The sequence below is a fragment of the Nicotiana sylvestris genome, chromosome 6, assembly GCF_000393655.2.
Source record: "Nicotiana sylvestris chromosome 6, ASM39365v2, whole genome shotgun sequence".
Taxonomy (NCBI): domain Eukaryota; kingdom Viridiplantae; phylum Streptophyta; class Magnoliopsida; order Solanales; family Solanaceae; genus Nicotiana; species Nicotiana sylvestris.
The window spans coordinates 161,953,591-161,969,864 of record NC_091062.1 but is presented as its reverse complement, the minus strand read 5'-3'; the positions used below and the strand labels follow the sequence as shown (position 1 = coordinate 161,969,864).

Below are 16,274 nucleotides of genomic sequence, written 5' to 3'. Positions count from 1 at the left end.
GAGGGAGCGTGCTCCACCTCCCGTTAGACCAAGAGTGTATGAGTCCCACGTGCCGTTTCATTCAAGGCATATTTTCTACCTTGATAATTTGCCAAGTATGCCGGATGTGGATGCCCTCACAATGGATCTTGACGAAATTCGGTCAGTAATGTAGGATGAGTCTAGACCAACGGTGCTGGCAAAGGGCATGTTTTTTCCCAATAAAGATCACCTATAGGGCTTGAAAAATAACATAAGAGAGTATCATGAGATGATAGTATGGGAGTCAAGTCCGGAGGTATACAAGGTTGTTTGCCATAGATGGTTTACGGGTTGTCACTGGATGCTGCGTGCGAGCAATAAGGAAACAGGGTTGTGGAATGTGGGAAAATATATTAGCACCCATAATTGTGAAATGGACACATTCAATGGGAATCACTTCAACTTGGATGTTGACTTGATTTCTCTTCAACTGATTCCACACTTGGAAGTGTCCATTAGGCACAAGATCAAAGAGTGTATTACATCCATCCACTGGGAATATGGGTGTACTATTACCAAAACAAAGGCATATCTCGGGAGCAAACGTGCATTTAAAATTATTTATGGTGACTGGGATAAGTCAATTGCATCTCTACCCAGGTACATGGCCGCACTGAAACACTTTAACCCTGGGACTGTTGTTGAATGGAAGCTTGAGCAGAGTGCAACAATACCAGAATATATATTCAGATACGTGTTCTGGGCATTTAAACGAACAATTGATGGTTTCGTGAATTGTCGTCCAGTAATTTCCATAGACGGTACTCTTGTCTATGGAAAATATGATATTAAGTTGTTGATCGATGTTGCAGTAGATGTCAATGGACAAATATTTCCATTAGCTTTTGCCATCTGTGCCAATGAAAGCCAAGAGATGTGGGCGTTATTTTTGAACCACTTGAAGCAGCACATTGTCAAACAACGTTCAGATATTTGTCTAATATCTGATTGGCATGGTGGTATATTAAGTTCTGTAGAGGATTTTCCTGACTGGCAGGAACCCTATGCATACCACTGTTACTGTGTGAGGCACCTGAAGGCCAATTTTCAGAAGAAATATCTTAACAAAGACTTGCATGATTTGATGTGGATGGCTGCAACCGATCACCAACAGTGCAAATTCAGGTGGCGCATGGAATCGATCCGGCAGTTAGACAAAAGAGCCTATAATTGGTTGATGCGACATGAGCTTCACAAGTGGACATTGCATGCTGATGGTGGCAGACAATGGGGAACCATAACTACAAATGTGTCGGAGTCTTTCAACAGGTTATTGAAGTCTGCACGTGGATTTCCTGTCATTGCCATGGTCCGGATGACATTCAAACAGATGGCGGAGAGGTTTGTTGAAAGACATAAAGGTGCATCGGAACTGATGGAGAGGGGTGTTGAATTTATGCCAATACCGATGAAAAGATTTGAGAAATACAGGAGGCGAGCACATTGGCATTCATATTTACAGTATGATCACAGCCGAGGTGTTTTTGAAGTTCGCACTGCTATCCATCAACACCGGGGGAATAATATACACATCGTAAATGAAGCCAGCAGGTTGTGTTCATGTGGGAAATGGACCATGTACCACATGCCGTGCTCACATGCCATGAAGTGCTTTCAACAAACAGGTTTAGGGGCAACCAACTATGTTGATAGGTAATACAGTGTTGCTGCATACTTAAACACATATAGTGGGCAGTTGTAGCCAGTGGATGCTGAGCATTATTGGCCACTGGAACCATTTAAAATGTTGTGTAACAAGGACTATTTGTGCAAGCTACAAGTGCAAAAGAGAACGCGTATACGGAACCAAATGGATGTTGGGGATACCATTTATGCGCATAAATGTGGCATATGCTCGCAAACAGGATACGACCGTCGTAAATGTCCTTCAGCTAATTTGAGTGTTAGTGGTAATCCAACTCGTGGTGCAAGTTCATCTAATGTGCCCAACTATCAAGGATACACGTAGTGTTTTATTTTTTAGTTATGTTGTTTGTAATAAGTGTATGTACTTGTTTATGTTGCAAGATGTATCAAATAAAATTATGTTTCCACAACCTTGTTACATCTTATTGATATTTAATATTTTTTCAGTTAAGTAAATTAATGAATTTCTCCCTCCCGTTCATGTAATCAAAAATAGTATTGGATTAAAAAATGGAAAATTTTTACGTTCACTTTCGAGTTTCACTCTAAAATTATTAGAAAACTACATTGTCATAGGAGGAATATTTTTGATAAATAATAGAATATATATAGCGCGGTTAAATACTACATTTTGTGTGTTGTCTTGTCGATCTAAAAAGCTGCCCGACTGCGAAAAAGTTGTTTTGTATCAGAAAGAATCTTTAATACGCCAAGCATAGCGCGGTTAAATGCTACGTTTTGTATGAATATATATAACGCGGTTAAATATATAATGGTCGGAGTACCCACCTCCTAGATAGAGGGAGCAACTCCGGTGGTACATCCGGATCTAATGGTGGTAGAGGTGGCTGTAACTGCAGAATGCGCTCCCAGGCCCAAACCTAACATAAAAAGTTGACGTAAAATTTAAAATATATTTTTACTAGGTATGTTAAAATGAATAGAGTATTCGAATATGTTGTCACTTGTAGTAGCGACAAGAATCTAGCAACCTCACGCTGGGTACCCATGCTCACCCGACACATATGCATGTACAAGTAGGCGAGAACAGTAGAGCCCCAACTGTACTAGGTAAATCATCTAGCCACTCAAGATGATGAAGAAATCTCAAGCTGACTAGGTTCCCCGAAGTGTTCGAGAACAAGACCCCTCCAAACAACAGGAGTAGCAGCAACCTCATATACTGGTCAACATGATAATCCGGTGCATCGCCATCGATATGAGGATGCAATGCCTCCAATCACAGTCGAATAGTTGTCAATGAAAAACGACTGGTCCCATGCAATACATTCTCATCCTCTGGCCGGAAAGCAGTGAGCCGCTGCAGCATGTCCAAGTACTGCACACATGTCATCTCTCTCATGCCAGGGGGCAGAGTAATGGGCAGCCCATATAAAAACTCCACGTCCTGCAGTGTGATGGTGGCCTCACCAATGGGGAGGTAGAATGTGTGCGTATCCGGTCGCCACCTCTCTATCAGGGCCGTGACCAAAGACCAATCGAGCTATAGTCGCCTGATGTCAATCATCCTGTAGAAACCCGTGTCTCGCAGGCACGCGACTACACGTTCATGGAGAACTCTATCGTGCAGAAAGTCTCACATGTCGTCCACTTTCCTGGCACGGAGAGTCTGGGTTAGTAACTCACCTTCCCATATGTGGATGGATCTATGATCGCCCTTTAACGAGAGTACCACATCGCTGGAAGGTCCGGGTGAATAGGCGGCACCTCCATATCGTCTACTGTAAATTAAACAACATTAATTACATGTTAGTTTTATAATTTTATATGTTTTTTTGTAAATTAAATAATTAATTTTTATAATTATACAATATTTAATTATGATGTATTCACATAAGGGTTCCAGGCTCGATATTTGAGGCCCAGTAGCATCAAGATATCCTAAATTCTTCTATGGGTTAGTTATATTATAATTTTATACGTTAGTTTGTAAATTAAATAATTGATTTTTATAATTAAATATTCACATATGGGTTTCAAGCTCAATATTTGGAGCCCACTAGCACCAATTTATCCTGAAATATTCTATGTTTTAGTTTTATTATTTTATATGTTTGTTTGTAAATTAAATAATTAATTTTTATAATTATATAATATTTATATATGAGTTCCATGCTCGATATTTGGAGCCCAGTAGCACTAATTTATCTTGAATTCATCTATGTGTTAGTTTTATTATTTTACATGTTAGTTTTATAATTTTATATATTTGTTTGTAAATTAAATAATTAATTTTTTAATTATATAATATTTAATTATTAAATATTCATATATGGGTTCCAGGCTCGATATTTGCGGCCCAGTAGCACAAAATATATGTTGATTATAATTGAACAAAGTTTGTGTTTGATTTATCAGTTATTTTGACGTATTTTTGAGTATAAGAGATACTTAAACTACAGGGAAACTACGCTAAAAGTCACTACATTTTACTATGCTAAAATGCACTATATTATACTACGCTAAAAGGCACTATATTTTACTATGCTAAAATGCACTACATTTTACTGCCCTAAAAGGCACTATATTACTAGTCTTTAAGCAAACAAATAATTTAAACCAGATAAAATACAACAAATACATTGTAATCATAAAAATACATATAAAATAGTAATAGTAATTATTAACATTTTTATTAACAAATAATAACGATTTCATATTTTTACATATTTTTTTACAACATTAATATCTTAGTCCAGATAAAAAATAACATATCAATTTAATCGCAAAAAAAAAAACACAAAACAACATACAACACATTCAAAACAACTAATATACATTATTTATAAGAGTTGGGACATAAATTAAATCGGAATACCTCGATTTATGTTTTTTCGGAAAGTTGAAGATTTGAAAATTTGACTCCGAAACAAGCAACCCACAACAATAGAAGGCTTGGCTAGGATGTAGGACCAACAATATCTACTTATTACGGGACTAGTGGGGTCCACACAAGCTTTTTGGGACGTTATGTAAGTGTAACTGTGTTAAAACAAAAATCAGAAAACTGTTAGAAGAATAAAGAAATGTATAAAATAGTAAAGAATCAGAAATATTCCGAGTCCACAATTTTTCTTGTGCGTCCTTTAGGAATTTTAATCCCCTCACACGTTGCCAAGGTAATGGATTAAATCCTCCCAGGATAAAACGGAATAAACCTTCCTGCAACAGTGGCAATACAAACTGCAGAATACCAACGAACTCAAAGAACGGAGCAAAATCACACTTACGAATTTGAGAGAGAGAGACTGCGAATTAGGATGTAGTATATTCAGAAAGAAAGAAATTTTGGAGTGTTTTTTCGTGCTCAGAAGATGCAGCCTTGCCTCAGAATTTATAGGCAAATATCAGAAGAGGTGTCTGGAAAGGTGCCTTTTCAGAAAATACGCGGCCTGCCGCGGTTCTACCGCGATCACGGCAGAACCGCGGCTAGAGAGGCTCTCTGAATCTGACTGCCGCGATTCTACCGTGGTCGCGGCAGAACCGCGGCCAGCGAGGCCCTCTGAACTTTCAGCAGGGTTCTAGCGTAGTTTCAGCAGTGATTTGGCATTTAATTAATTATTAAATAATTAAATAAATTTTGTCCAAAAAATAATCTTATCAGTCATTTGACAAATCCAAATCTGAATCCGAATCCGAATCCGAATTCGAAGCCGAAGCCGAAGCCGAAGCCGAGCCGAGCGAGCGACGACGACGGCGCGAGGGTTCATTCTCTTCAACTCCTTTTAAGAGCTTTAAGAAGTGAATCTATATATAAGCACACAAATGTGATTGTCCCTCACCAATGAGGGACAAAGTGCAAGACAAAAGTTCACTTCTTCAAATTTTTATTTTCCCTCCATTTTATTTCCCTCCATTTCCAATTCACACTTCTTCTACTTTAAAGCCCAATGGCTTAAAGTCCAACAATCCCCCACATGAATGGGAATGGCTGTATCAAGAAAGATCATAGATGAAAGCTATGTGATTTTGCAAGTAAGGATTAATTGCATCTGGATAAGTAGGTTTCCCTTTGAACTTTCCGTAGTGAACATATGTCGGATATACTCGGTCAATCGGTAGATTTGATATCTTTGAACCGTCGAACTTTAGTGTATACCTAGACAACCATATGTCACACAACCAACCCTTAACCGTCTTTTGGTTCTCATTGTTGTGTTCGTTTTAGCCATGAACACCGCCTGGTCTCATAAGTGCGTAGAGAATTGGCCTTACAGAATTCTCCTTGAAGCGGCTTACACTTCACACTTACGTAGGTGATTCCTAAACGTGTAATCCTTTAGATTGACACTATTTGATAGATACCTCATCAAACTTTGGTAATCATTAAAGAACATGTAAAGTTCTATCCTTGTTACTGAACATTGTCTTCATCACGAGAATGGACCAAAGATTTTGTTTTGACAATGTTGAACTGGTCAATCACAACTTTGTTTGAGCTCCTTGAACCTAGATCTCGGAACATCCAAAATTCTAGGTAGAGTTACCGCTATGTTGACTTGTCCTTGGCCATAGTCCCATTCCTTTAGATGATTTCTCAACTCCCTCTCTAGTTAAGCCTTTTGTAAGTGGATCCGCAACATTATCCTTTGATCTTACATAATCAATAGTGATAATTCCACTAGAAAGTAGTTGTCTAACGGTATTATGTCTTCGTCGTATATGACGAGACTTTCCGTTATACATAACGCTCCCTGCCCGTCCTATTGCAGCCTCACTATCGCAATGTATGCAAATAGGAGCCAAAGGTTTTGGCCAGAACGGAATGTCTTCTAAAAAATTCCGAAGCCATTCAGCTTCTTCACCGGCTTTATCCAATGCTATAAACTCTGATTCCATTGTAGAGCGAGCGATACATGTCTGTTTGGAAGACTTCCAAGATACTGCTCCTCCACCAACAGTAAACACATATCCACTTGTGGACTTTGTTTCTGATGAGCTGGTTATCCAATTAGCATCAATATATCCTTCAATAACCGCAGGATATTTATTGTAGTGCAAAGCGTAGTCTTGGGTATACTCCAAATATCCCAGAACTCGTTTCATAGCCACCCAGTGATGCTTGTTGGGATTACTTGTGAATCGACTAAGTTTACTTATTGCACAAGCTATATCGGGTCGTGTACAGTTCATGATGTACATTAGACTTCCCAACACACGAGCATACTCCAATTGAGACGTACTTTCGCCTTTATTCTTCATAAGATGATGGTTTAAGTCAATTGGAGTCCTTGCACTTCTAAATTCCAAGTGTTTGAATTTTTCAAGTACCATTTTCACGTAATGTGATTGAGACAAAGCTAGACCTTGAGGAGTCCTCTGGATTTTAATTCCTAGAATTACATCGGCAACTCCTAAGTCTTTCATATCAAACTTACTAGCAAGCATACGCTTAGTAGCTTGAATGTCGGCAATGTCTTTGCTCATTATTAGCATATCATCAACATATAAGCAAACAATGACTACATGATTTTGAACGTTCTTAATGTAAACACACTTATCACATTCATTAATCTTAAAACCATTTGACAACATTGTTTGGTCAAATTTCGCATGCCATTGTTTGGGTGCTTGTTTTAGTCCATAAAGAGACTTAACAAGTCTACACACCTTCTTTTCTTTTCCCGGAACCACAAACCCTTCAGGTTGGTTCATGTAAATTTCTTCCTCAAGATCACCATTTAAGAAGGCTGTTTTTACATCCATTTGATGGATTTGAAGACCATACAAGGCGGCTAACGCTATTAGCATCCGAATAGATGTAATTCTTGTTACCGGCGAGTATGTGTCAAAATAGTCAAGACCTTCTCGTTGTCTAAATCCTTTGACAACAAGTCTTGCCTTGTATTTGTCAATAGTACCATCGTCTTTCATTTTCTTCTTGAAAATCCATTTAGAACCCAACGTTTTGTTACCCGGAGGAAGATTAACCAATTCCCAAGTATGGTTGCTCAATATGGATTCTATTTCACTATTGACAGCTTCTTTCCAATATTGTGCTTCTGAGGAAGACATTGCTTCCTTGAAGGTACGAGGCTCATTTTCTAACAGAAAAGTCAGAAAATCTGGACCGAATGAAGTAGATATCCTTTGACGTTTACTTCTTCTTGGATTTTCTTCATTAGGCATACCATCTGTTATTTCCTCCCGAGGTCGTTTTGACTTTTGGCAGGTCACTTCACTTTCCTTTTTATACGGATAAATAGTTTCAAAGAATTCAACATTATCTGATTCTATTATCGTATTAATGTGAATCTCAGGATTTTCTGATTTATGAACCAGAAAACGATATGCCTTGCTATTGGTTACATATCCAATAAACACACAATCAACCGTTTTTGGACCTATCTTAACCCTTTTAGGTTTAGGAACTTGTACCTTAGCTAAACACCCCCACACTTTGAAGTATTTCAAGCTAGGCTTCCTTCCTTTCCACTTTTCATAAGGAATGGACTGTGTTTTACTATGAGGTACACGATTGATTATCCGGTTAGCTGTAAGTATAGCTTCCCCCCACAAGTTCGGTGGTAAGCCAGAACTTATTAGCAATGCATTCATCATCTCCTTCAATGTTCGATTCTTCCTCTCCGCAATTCCATTAGATTGTGGAGAGTAAGGGGCAGTTGTTTGGTGAATAATGCCATTTTCCAAACAAATTTCTTCAAAAGGAGATTCATATTCGCCACCCCTATCACTTCTTATCATTTTGATCTTTTTGTTTAGTTGCGTTTCAACTTCACTCTTGTATTGCTTGAAAGCATCAATTGCCTCATCTTTACTATTAAGTAAATAAACATAGCAGTATCTCGTGCTATCGTCAATAAAAGTAATAAAATACTTTTTCCCACCGCGAGATGGTGTTGACTTCATGTCGCAAATATCTGTGTGAATTAAGTCTAAAGGACTTGAATTCCTTTCAACGGACTTATAAGGATGCTTAGCATACTTTGATTCCACACATATTTGACATTTGGAATTAATGCAATCAAATTTTGGCAATACTTCTAGATTTATCATCTTCCGCAATGTTTTGAAGTTTACGTGACCTAAACGCGAATGCCATAAAGTGTTTGACTCAAGTAAGTAAGAAGAAACATTCACTTTATTGATAGGAACTGCTATTACATTTAGCTTAAAAAGGCCCTCATTTAGGTAACCTTTTCCTACATATACATCGTTCTTACTAAGTACAACACTATTAGAAACAAAAATACATTTGAATCCATTCTTGACAAGAATTGAGGTAGACACAAGATTCTTGCGAATTTCTGGAACATGGAGGACTTGATTTAGAGTCTCTATTTTTCCCGACGTCATCTTCAACGCAATCTTGCCAACTCCTTCAATTTTGGCCGTAGATGAATTTCCCATGAAGATTGTCTCGTTGGGTCCTGCGGGGGTATAAGAAGAAAATAACTCCTTGTTAGCACAAACATGGCGTGTGGCTCCAGAATCTATCCACCATTCTTTTGGATTTCCTACCAAATTGCATTCAGACAACATGGCACATAAGTCCTCCATTTCATCTTCAACCATGTTAGCTTGATTCTTTTTCTTCTTATCATTCTTGGGCGCACGACAATCCACGGCCTTATGCCCAGATCTTCCACAGTTGTGGCAATTACCCTTGAACTTTTTCTTGCTTGGGTAATTCTTTGGTCCGGAAGCCTTCTTCCTCTTCTTATTTTGTGGCGCCTCCTCAACAACGTTTGCCCCCATTATTGTCGAGTTTCCATGTGACTTCTTTTCAGCATTTTTGTTGTCTTCTTCTATCCTCAAACGAACAATCAAGTCTTCTAGTGTCATTTCCTTCCGCTTGTGTTTAAGATAGTTCTTAAAATCCTTCCACAACGGAGGTAACTTTTCAATGAAAGCAGCGACTTGAAAGGCCTCATTTATGACCATACCTTCAATAACAATCTCATAATTAGTAATAAGATAAATCTTATTAATAAAATTATTGACTCGGGTTATACTTTCAGCAAGGAGGTCATGCACAATGACTTGTAATTCTTGGACTTGGGTTATGACTGACCTAGTGTCAATCATCTTGAAATCCAAAAACCTTGCATCCACGAACTTCTTAAGTCCGGCATCCTCAGTCTTGTACTTCTTCTCAAGTGCATTCCATAATGCTTTTGAAGTTTCCATGACACTATAGACATTGTACAAGCCATCTTCCAAACAACTCAATATGTAGTTTTTGCACAAGAAATCAGAATGTTTCCATGCTTCAGTTACAACAAGTCGTTCATCATCCGGAGTATTCACAGCCATGACCGGAGGATCCTCCTTGATGAAACGTTGCAAACTCAACGTAGTAAGATAGAAGAGCATCTTCATTTGCCAGCGTTTGAAGTCAATACCGGAAAACTTTCCGGGTTTTTCTGTCGGTGCCATAGCATGAGCAGGAGTAGAACGGCTTGACGAGGCAGCAACACTCGTAACAGTAGCACCCGTTCCCGCAACACTTCCATTAGTTTGGTTTTCATTCGTCATATTTCTGTAAAGTTGAAAACAATACAGAACTTGTTAAATCAGTGAAGTTTTGATATCTTCAAACTGAATACCAAACCAAACATAGAACACGTAACAATGGTGAAGTTTTTTATATACTTCAAATCCGTACGTTTATTATTCCGGCAAAGTTTTTATGTACTTTAAACCGGACAGAAACAATTATAGGAGTAGAAAGCAACAAGGCTTTAGTCTCAAACAGTTTAATAATCAACACAGAAACGTTAGTAAAATAAGTTCCTTAAGCTTGTGAGCGTAACTGTGTTAAAACAAAAATCAGAAAACTGTTAGAAGAATAAAGAAATGTATAAAATAGTAAAGAATCAGAAATATTCCGAGTCCACAATTTTTCTTGTGCGTCCTTAAGGAATTTTAACCCCTCACACGTTGCCAAGGTAATGGATTAAATCCTCCCGGGATAAAACGGAATAAACCTTCCTGCAACAGTGGCAATACAAACTGCAGAATACCAATGAACTCAAAGAACGGAGTAAAATTACACTTACGAATTTGAGAGAGAGAGACTGCGAATTAGGATGCAGTATATTCAGAAAGAAAGAAGTTCTGGAGTGTTTTTTCGTGTTCAAAAGATGCAGCCTTGCCTCAGAATTTATAGGCAAATATCAGAAGAGGTGTCTGGAAAGGTGCCTTTTCAGAAAATACACGGCCTGCCGCGGTTCTACCGCGATCGCGGCAGAACCGCGGCCAGCGAGGCCCTCTGAACTTTCAGCAAGGTTCTGGCGTAGTATCCAAATCCAAATCCGAAGACGAAGCCGAAGCCGAAGCCGAGTGAGCGCGACGACGGCGCGAGGATTCATTCTCTTCAACTCCTTTTAACAGCTTTAAGAAGTGAATCTATATATAAGCACACAAATGTGATTGCCCCTCACCAATGAGGGACAAAGTGCAAGACAAAAGTTCACTTCTTCAAATTTTCATTTTCCCTACATTTTATTTCCCTCCATTTCCAATTCACACTTCTTCTACTTTAAATCTCAATGGCTTAAAGTCCAACACGTTAATGGGGGGAGGGGGGGACCGCTGTATTTTTAAAAAACGAAAGGGGAAGTGGGCAGAAACGTGGGGGAAAGGGAAGGGGATCTATTATTTATGTATATAAAACGCGGCAATGAACCGCGCTTTATATACTTGTCTTATCAGTTGCCAGGTAAATCGCGGTTTGTTACCGCGTTTTACCTTAACGCTCCAAACAACCGTTAAGATAAAACGCGGTTCATAACCGCATTTTATATAGAATGATAACTTTTTTTTTCCATTCAAAAAAGTATTTTGAGTCCAAAAGAATCACATTTTGATTCCGGACTCATTTGACAGTACCCCTACATGTAGATTAGTAACCCAAAAAGTATATATTTGAGCGGGAGACATTTTGCCTAACCTTTTCATCCTAATTAAGGAATGAACGATATCATTCCTACTAAGATGAACTTCCCAGATAATAAAGCCTATCTGGAAAGCTATGTTATTATAGACTAAAAGTAGATGGATACAAAAGTTAATTGAGGAGGACTCCTTTTCAATGATTATTGTTAGTGATCCCAAAAAATAGTCTAAATGACTATATACATGAATGCTAAAGCTTCCCTTTTTTTGTTTAATTCTGAAGGTAGGCATGTTCATTAATTTGGTCCATCTTCACTACGGCTTTAACCTGAGTTGGCATGGATGCAGCCGTATTGAAGATAGTTTTGTAGTACTTGTTAAGTTAGCCAAAGTATCAGCTGCCTTGTTGATTTTCCTATAACAGTGATTGATTGCAAACTGCCCTGCTCTATTAATCTTCTGATTTTACCAATGAAAGCAATGGCTTTAGTCCCCAAATTATTAGGGCCCCATTTTTTAATTAACAATACGTTGATACAATGGTAATTTTATATAGACTACTATACAGAATATTTATGGTAAATGGTATAAAATTTTATTAAAAGATAGAGAATTATCTAGCTAATGTTATTTATGTTGACTTATAATTAATTTACCTTCTAACAGTAATATTCTTCTTCTTCTTCTTTCTCATAATAAAACTTGTATCTTATATTCTTTTTTTTTCTTCTTACTAAGTTGTCTATTCTCTAAAAAATAAGGGATGAAAAACGGTAAAAGCTTATCTGGATCGATTGTGTACAGTAAGCCAATGAATGTTAGATGTATGTCTTGCATGTACAATTTTTAACACTTAACCATGGCCGAGTAATATTTTTACTTTGATTTGTTGTCTTAAGGTTAAATATTTAGTTAACTATGGTCGATTAATATTTTTACTTTGATTTGTTGATTCTTAAGGTTAAATATTTAGTTAGGTGTAAATTCCAAAAGCAGATGACATTTAATTTACGGATGAAACACATTGAATAAATTAGGATTACTTTTTTTCATTCTTTCAATCATTGCAACAACAATAAAATTTTATTATGATATATTGAGTTATCGATTTCTAGAATCAAATTCTATAGTTTTAACTTTCTATTTTTTTAAAAAAAAATTGAAATTTTGTTACTTTTATATTTTTACTTCATAATAGTATATTGCTTTACTATTATTATTTATCAGAATTAACATATGTCAACTATAAAGTATGAGTCTTGTTACATTATGATTTTTCTTTTAAGTTTAAGGCCTCTAAAAAATTTTGGCTTTAGGCCGTAACAGTTCTTGCGCCGCCCCTGCCGTTGCCAATTTGCTTTGATGCTTTCCTTTATCATATTCACCGCAAGCATTTAGTCAGACTCAATACTTAGACAAAAACTGATAAGTGAAATTATTTTGATGTGACTTGAACATGTTACGTCACAAGTGTTAGGCCAAGTTTGTTTTAAATTGTAGAACCACAGGACAAGGACTATGAGAGCATATGGAGAAGGTATAAATGGTCAAACTTCCAGGTTTCCTTTTCTCCTTAAAGAAAAATATTTTGATTTTCATTTATTAACCAATATTCCAAAATAATACTACTAACTAAATAAAACGCTTGGAGTAAGGAACCAAACACCTGACCCGATGCACGTTAACATAACATTGATCACCAGAGCACCAGCAGTGTGTATAAACTACGGCTGTAAACTTAAAAATTAAACATGGCTACGTAGGTGCAATGTATTGTGTTAGGATGTACTTTTCTCCAAATCTCTTTAATATAAATATATGTCACACCTCAAATTGCAGCTTGCCGGGAGGCACGTATATTCCGGCATCTCTACTTAGGAACTAGCCATGAAATTCAGTTGCGTAAGCAGAAATTCCGTTAAGGGTGTTCAAATTTTAAACAAGTCAGTAATTTTTTTTTGTCGATGCACTACAAAAACCTGAGGTAATTGTGGCGGTCATAATTGGTTATAGTGGCGGTTAAGAACCGCCATTATTCTCATTAATGGCGTCCAAGATAATCACCGTAATCGCTATCGCCAAAACATATAATACGGCGATTTTCGGTGAACCGCCGCAATATTGTGACGACCCGGCCGGTCGTCTTAAGAATTAATGTCCCGGTCCCCTATTAACTGTTTTCCCCAAGTTTATTTCTGCTAATGTGATTTGCCGGGATGCTCAGTTTTGAGTTTTGAGGAGTTTTGGAACACTTAGTCCCTAAATGAGAGCTTAAGTGTTAGAAAGTTGACCGAAGTCGGAACAGTGGGGAGACAGCCTCGGAATGGAAATCCGACGGTTCCGTTAGCTCCGTTAGGTGAATTTGGGGCTGGGAGCGTGTTCGGAATGTGTTTTGGAGGTCCGTAGCTAATTTAGTCTTGAAATGCCGAAGTTTGAATTTTTGAAGTTTCCGGTCCGATAGTGAGATTTTGATCCAAGGGTCAGAATGTAATTCCGGAAGTTTCAATAGCTCTGTCATGTCATTCGGGATGTGTGTGCAAAATTCCAGGTCATTCGGACGAGATTTGATACAGTTTTTGATCGAAAGCATAATTTAAGAGTTCTTGGAGTTCTTAGGCTTGAATCCTATGTGAAATTGGTGATTTGATGTTGTTATAAGCGTTCTGAAGTGTTGATCAAGTTTGAACGATGTCATGGGATGTGTTGGTATAATTGGTTTGAAGTTCCGGGAGTTCCAGGTAGGTTCCGGGATGTTTTAGTGCAAAAATCATAGTTGTAGCAGGTCTACAGGGGTTGCAGGCTCCTGAACTCACTCACGCGGTCCGCACAAAAATTAGTGCGCCCGCGTTGAGTGTTGTGCGGACCGCACAAAAGCGGGCGCGGTAGGCGTCGCGCGGACCGCACAAAAGCGGGCGCGGTAGGCGTCGCGCGGACCGCACAAAGTGGGGCGCGGCCGCGGTGAAGGGCCCTCCCGTTGGTCCTACTTCGGAAGCTCATATCTTTTGATATACAAGGAATTTTGAGGTGATTTAAAAACGAAAGTTGTATCCCTTTGTGTCTAGTTTCCAGAAAGGTAAAGATATCGTAATTTGGACATCTGTAGCAAAAGGTATGGCCAAAATACTATAGCCTATCATTGCAGAGGGAGGCCTGTGCGGCCTCACGTTGCCTTTGCGCGGACCGCACTGGCTAGCGCGGACCGCGTGAGTTTTGGTGCGGCCCGCAGTAGCTGGAAACCTGAGGGGTACCTATAAATACGAGGTTTTGGGTTTTATTTAATATTTTGACCTAAAGAGCTCGGATTTTGGCGCTTTTTCGAAGGTTTTACAAGAAATTTACCGGGGTAAGTGATTTTAACTCAGATTTGGCTAAAATACATGAATCTAACACTGAATTCATCATTTAATTTGTGATTTGAGAGGGAATTTGGGAAGAAAATTGTGAAACCTTTCAAAAATGTAAAATGATGATTTAAAGGACCAAATAGTGTCGGAATTGTATAATTTTTGTATGGTTAGACTCGTGAGAGTGCGAGGTTTCAGAGAATATAAATTTTTACCGATTCCGAGATGTGGGCCCGAGGGGCGTTTTGGTCATTTTCCATAATTTTGCGTATTAGCTTTGAATTAAAACATAGGATCATTTGTTTGAGATGATATTTACGATATGCAAATGAATTGATTAGATTTGGGCCATTTGGAGTCAGATACTCGTGGCAAAAGCATGGGTTCTAGTTGATTTTGAGTCGGTTTGAGGTAAGTGGCTTGTCTAACCTTGTATGGGGGACCTTTCCCCTTAGGATGTGCTATATTTGATAATTGAAATGCCCTGTACGTGAGGTGACGAGCGCGTACTTGAGCTAATTGTTGAAAATCTGATTTTTCCTTAAGTATTTCAATTGAGTTCTTTTCTTATTTTATTCTACTTGTGAATTTAGCATGTTGCTAGTCTAGAAAGGCATGTTTAGTTGACTTAATTGCCTATTTGCTTAAATTGCCTAAATTGCATTACGTGAAGCATGTTAGGCTAGAAATAAATGTTTACTTGGTACGAAATTAGCGTTTAATTTAATATTCTTGTGTCGCTGCTCTGTGTTTTAAATTGGGACTACGGGTTAGATTCCCGGGAGATTCCCCTGCACATTTACTTTGGGACTACGGGTTAGATTCCCGGGAGATTCCCCCTGCACATTTACTTTGGGACTACGGGTTAGATTCCCGGGAGATCCCCCACACATATATTGAGGATACCGAGAGATCCTCGGGATACCAAGAGATCCCTAGTACATATTGAGGATACCAAGAGATCCTTGGGATACCAAGAGATCCCTGGCTTATATTGAGGATACCGAGAGATCCTCGGGATACCAAGAGATCCCTAGTACATGTCGAGGATACTAAGAGATCCTCGGGATACTTAGAGATCCCCGGTTACTTTCCTTATGGTTTGCTTTCATCATTGTTTCCGTTATTATACTATTATTATCCTGCATAGATTCTTACTGTAGGTTCTCAATTGCACTGCTTATCTTATCCTGCCATCTTTATATTTTATATAACCTCAGTAGGGCCCAGACCTTCCTCGTCACTACCCAACCGAGGTTAGGCTTGGCACTTACTGAGTACCGCTGTGGTGTACTCACGCCTCTTCTGCGCATGTTTTTCATGTGCAGATCCAGGTACCTCTACTCAGGCACACTACCAGTGAGGCAGGAGGACTACGGA

At 38.4% G+C, this 16,274-nt stretch overlaps 1 protein-coding gene across 1 annotated transcript; it reads left to right on the top strand.

Annotated features, from left to right (window-relative positions):
• Positions 1-394: 394 nt before the first annotated feature.
• LOC138871586 (uncharacterized) lies at positions 395-1,678 on the top strand. Its single transcript, XM_070149471.1, has one exon. The coding sequence runs from the start codon at positions 395-397 to the stop codon at positions 1,676-1,678; it is 1,284 nt and encodes a 427-aa protein (XP_070005572.1).
• Positions 1,679-16,274: the final 14,596 nt, after the last annotated feature.